This window comes from Helianthus annuus, chromosome 2, assembly GCF_002127325.2.
Source record: "Helianthus annuus cultivar XRQ/B chromosome 2, HanXRQr2.0-SUNRISE, whole genome shotgun sequence".
NCBI lineage: Eukaryota > Viridiplantae > Streptophyta > Magnoliopsida > Asterales > Asteraceae > Helianthus > Helianthus annuus.
In genome coordinates, this window is record NC_035434.2 from 168,180,290 (window position 1) to 168,185,559 (window position 5,270).

Sequence of the window (5,270 nt, forward strand, 5' to 3'; positions counted from 1 at the left end):
TCATTTTGGAAAGTCAACAGTTTAAATTTTTTTTTTGGAAATAATATATATAAAACCGAATCAAGTTACCATATGTAAATAACTTACCAAAACAAAAACTTTAATATAAAAATTATGCTTTAAATGCATCGTATATAAATTTGGTTTATATGGCAGCATTCATACATTAGAACTTTAATAAAAATATTATTCTTCTTTTTTATTAATAATATAATCGGGTTAAAAACATTATTAGACTTAAAAATAATGGATATATAACATCAAACAATAAAGTATCGTAAAAATATATATAAGAAAAATAAGTATAATTAACAACAATTAGCAAAAATAAAATTGTAACCAGAAATAAACAACTAAACCACGAAACAATCACGTTCATATAAATTAACCACAATAGTCAAATCATTGTCAAAATCCAAAAAAATCCCAACAAAAATATCCAAAAAAATGAAAACAAAACAAACGATGATATCAAATGTTTGAATTATAGATTACTAAGCTTCTTTATTTGGAATCAGAATAACTTCATCGACACCACCGTCTTTACGCATCTTTGATGAAGACTGGGAAGAAACAGCATCCACGTCATACACGGTATCCAAATTGCGCTTCAAGTCACGTTCGCTGTTCGTATCCAAGTCAGCATCCTTCTGATCAAACGATGTTGTAAAGCCAACTTTAAAAACATTCGAGCTAGGGGTTACATCGTCTCCCGTTTGGGATATGGAATCCTATAAAAAGAAAATAAATAAATAAGTAGGGATGAGTTAAAAATATTAATTTATTTAACAGGTAATGAGTAAGAATTAATTGAAACATAAGGTATAGTATAGTAAACCTTAACAGGCAAATCTTCAGTACGATTTGAATCAGATGGTTCGACACTGAAGGCTTCTTCATCAATAGGCTGAATTTGTATAAAAAAAAAATAACCAAAAAATGATAATAATTAATACACAAAAATTATTGACAACTTGTAATAATAGTACAAAGGTAAATTAGAAAAAATATACCTGAATAGTGTCAAAATGTTTATCAAGCTCCGATAAAACGACAGGGTTATTAGTCATCTTGGAGACTGAGTAGCCATCAGACTTTTTGGTAATGTTAAAAGAAGAAACAGCAATCTTGAACGCAAACTTCATATTGAGTAAAGAATTAAGCTCATTTGGAAAACTTCCTTCGTTTGCTAACTGTTGAAAAAGAAAATATACTTTACTGTTGTATGTTGTATACTAACGAAAAAATATGATAAAAAGGAAATTTTTATTACGTACTTCAATGTTGTTGTCTAAAAGCTGATTAGCATTAACCTTCAAAAGCTTTGTCACCTCACGCTCGAACAATGTCAGGCTAACAATACCAGTACAATCTTGCACACGTATATAAAGCCTAATTCTGCAAAATATATTAATGATATTTAATTATCTTGAAAAAAAACTTAACATGGATAAGATTTACCTTGGAACTGATGAAACGTTCTTTGTATTACAAACATCAGTCTTGCATTCCAAGACAGTGACCTCTTCAACACCATCAGTACCATCCTGCTTCTGTTTAACAACAGTAGTTGTTGAAACCTTTTTGTTGCAGGTTGTGCAGGCGTTGTAAAACCACTCATTGTTCGATGCAAAACTCTTGATAGTGCCAACAATGACAACAAACCTCGTCTGTGTTTAAGATATAGATAATGTATAAAAAAATAGATAAAAGAATAAATATTAAAGATATTTATATCGGTGTTACCGTATCTATTGAGTTTAACGACCCAATGGGATAAAACGTCAGTCAGATAGGAACTCTTCAGTGACAGTCTTCACAACAGGAGAACTTAAGCCAGAATAACTGGAAGAAATCTCGGGAGAAAGTCTCTCGATAAATCTAATAAAAAATGTCAAAATAATTATTTAGAACATTATTGAAAGTAATACATATTAAAAGTAAAACTATAAAAAAATGTAATACGATTGCAAACCTTTTCTTGAAATCCATTATCTCTTTCACCTCAGAGTTTATCAAGACTCGAGTTACATTATACAAATTTGAGACATACATATTACCTGTTTCATTATTACAACATAAAAATAAAAGTCAAAGTTGTATAAAAATCAATATGTAGTTTAATGAAAAGTCTGAATGTAGGTATAGAATATACCTCCCCAAAATCTGTACTTCCCAAACTGAACAACAACCACAACATTCTTTTCGTCCTTATTGTTTTTCTCAAAATCCAAAATCTGATCAGCATAACAACCCCATAACGTGACGTAAATCTGATGGTGTCTAAAAAACAAAAAGTAAAGAATTAACTTGATAGTTGTAAAATATATAAAAAACGGGAGAAATATATAAGTAATATAAGGTATATGTATATATATATAAGGATGTACTGCAAATCTTCCAAAATAAAGGTTGTCTTCTTCTCGTCTTTGCCGTTATTATTATCACTCTTATCATCTGACGGAAGACACTTGACAACAAAACCGATAACATCTAAACATCACAGAATAATGAAATTAATATTACATAAGATATATAATATTAAATTTATTAAAAATTAAGAAAAATTAAAAATAATTTACCAATAGGGCTTTTGAAAGACTTGCTATCATCTAGAGGGTCATCCACAATAGAATCAAATGGAGAAAAGTCAAATCCCCATTCAGCACCAACAGGCTCATTGCATTCTTGGACAGTAGTGTTGGGATTTAGATTGATCTTGAACGAAGTATGAACATATTTGACTTTTTGACGATTTTCACCCATCGAAGGGTTACGAATGGTTAAACATTGATTTTCTTTCAGCAAATGTTCATAACCAGTAGTGTTTTTCTGTAAAACAAAGGCCTGCATTTTCGTACCCTGAAAAAAAAAACAGTTTTATAAGTAATTATAATCTGAAACTAAATATTTTTTATTCAAACAAAAGTATGAGTTGGTCTAAAAAAAACCTCCTGGTCCATGAATATCATGTCGTAGCAATAAATCTTTCTAGGATTATTGAAAGTAGGTCTTGTCCATAGCCTGACAATGCGGATTCTGATGGTGTAATCATCAACATTAAGATCAACATTATTCAAAAGTGTGACAGCAGCCTGTTCCATCTCTAAAATAAATAAAAAAACAGTTAAAATATGTTAGTTGATGATGATATAGAACAATAATTGAAGAAAAGAACATGAAAACATCCTATGTATGCTGATGACTAAAACAACTTAAAAATAACTACATCAAAGACATTACAAATTCAAAACTCATACCAGAAGATATGTATATCGAAAGAGACAACTTCAGTAGTTGTGATGTGTATGAATAATAACAAATGAAACTAATTTATATAATAAAATGGTCACTTAATTATGGTAGCAATATTATTTATTTATCTTAATTATAATTGATAAACTTTACTAAAATAAAAAAAAATTACATTTTTATAAATTATTATGATTCAACAGTTTCCATAATTAACTAAACATTTACTAAAGTAAAAATTTTCGACTTTGTTCAAGCAATTAAGAGAAAGTTGACTTTCTATTGTTAAAAAGAATATTAATACTTTCTTTATGCTAATTAAATGTTATATTAAAATTAAAAAGTTTATAATATAACAGGTACAAACTAAAATGCAGGTTTACAGATGAAAATGAAAAACATACAATATTCTACAATCTAGAAATAACAACAATATAATCTATGTGCAGAAAGTAAGTTGATAAAATCATGAATAGGATCGTGGTTATTTTAAATCATGTTAAATGGTTAAAATAATAAGGTATTCTATCAATATCAATCATTTATAAATATGCTTGACTTTAATGTTTAAAATTTTATTTTTTTATATTTTTTTAAAAACCAAAAAAATATAGAATACATTAAATTATCACAATAACAAAATATACATTATACAGTAATGTTATTATAACAACTTGAACCGTGAGTTATATAAAAACTATATAATTTGTAAACATTAATCAGTTAATATTGGAATATATCAGCTTCTTTTATCCTTATAAGTAGTTTGTATATTGTTTTAAATACATCATTAATGTAGTGAGATTAAAAAATAGTAATAACATACATTGAACTTTAAAGACATGGCATATAGTGAATAACATAACAGTTAAGATATGAAAAATAAAAAAAAAAAACCTTGAAATTGAAAACCAAAACCAATGTTAAAACCAAATAAATGGATAAGGCAAAAAACATGCCGTAATTGTCATATAACTACTTAGTACGCTTAACGTAAGGTACAACCCTCTCAACACTCAAAACCTGCTCATTTTCATCAAAAGAATAGTGAACCTGGTCACGGACCTTAATCCGAGCGGCTTTCATGAACTTCTTCCAACAGGTTAAAGCGTATCGATAACCACGACCGTTGGGTCTTTTTTCACGTCTTGTACCGTTGGTAATTTGCAGTGGAGGATCCATATGCAAAAATCTTATGTTCAAATCCTTTAAGCCTTCATCAAGTCTAGCCTTGCGTGAAACAGGATCAGGGATTCTCTGCATTGTTGTAAAAATATCTTTAACAATAGATATGATTATTTATCTTTATATCTTTATTCTTTATATCTTTATAGAGTAAAATAAAATGAGATAACTTGTTTTTAAGGAGTTTGTAAAAGTATATTCAAACTTACAAAATAATCTTCACCAGCCATACGAACAAACGTTGTAACACAACCATCTATGTGTTCATCAGGTTCGTTTTCAGCATCTAAGGGTGGAACTTCAGCCTGAAAAGTAATAAATATAATTTGTAATCAATTAGCATGTTAGCATATATATATAATGTATAAATTGCTATCAATATGTAATTTACCTCATCAGCATCTACATCAGGATAATTGATTTCAACACCGTTTTTTCCAAAAACTTTTAAATAGAAAAAATGACCAAAACCTTTAGTAAATAACAATAAACAACCAACCTCCAACTGAAACAGGCTAACAATTACGTCCATACCAACGGTAAAACCGACTTTACCGTCGTATGTTACAATAGAAACGTTAAATGTTTTGTTGTCTATCATTACAGTAGAGGTTACGTCATTTGAGGAATAATCATAACTTTTGGGCAAAGTACTTTGAGGGATGTCCTGTAGGATGATACAAAAGGAAAGAAAAAAAGGTTAATATTAATATAAATAAATTAATAATTCTACACATTAGGAAAAAGTAATATATGAGTTTATCTTACATAAAAATTACATGACGGAGATAGCATATATGTCCAGAAAGAGCCACGACTAACCCCATCAATGA

At 28.6% G+C, this 5,270-nt stretch overlaps 1 protein-coding gene across 1 annotated transcript; it reads right to left on the reverse strand.

The window, feature by feature from the left end:
• Window positions 1-1,784: 1,784 nt before the first annotated feature.
• On the reverse strand, window positions 1,785-4,951 carry LOC110900139 (replication protein A 70 kDa DNA-binding subunit B-like). Its single transcript, XM_022147040.2, has 9 exons — window positions 4,829-4,951; window positions 4,647-4,742; window positions 4,318-4,509; window positions 2,952-3,106; window positions 2,583-2,862; window positions 2,391-2,493; window positions 2,156-2,283; window positions 1,976-2,060; window positions 1,785-1,881 (listed from the first exon to the last, which is right to left on the reverse strand). The coding sequence occupies exons 4-9, from the start codon at window positions 3,102-3,104 to the stop codon at window positions 1,785-1,787; spliced, it is 846 nt and encodes a 281-aa protein (XP_022002732.1). The 5' UTR covers window positions 3,105-3,106; window positions 4,318-4,509; window positions 4,647-4,742; window positions 4,829-4,951.
• Window positions 4,952-5,270: the final 319 nt, after the last annotated feature.

Excerpts from the sequence above, each read along its gene's own strand:
- LOC110900139 (XM_022147040.2), bottom strand. The coding sequence starts at position 3,104 with ATGGAACAGGCTGCTGTCACACTTTTGAATAATGTTGATCTTAATGTT. Across the intron at positions 2,863-2,951 it reads TGATATTCATGGACCAGGAG|GGTACGAAAATGCAGGCCTT; the intron begins GTTTTTTTTAGA and ends TTTTTTTTTCAG. Across the intron at positions 1,882-1,975 it reads ATAATGGATTTCAAGAAAAG|ATTTATCGAGAGACTTTCTC; the intron begins GTTTGCAATCGT and ends ATTTTTTATTAG.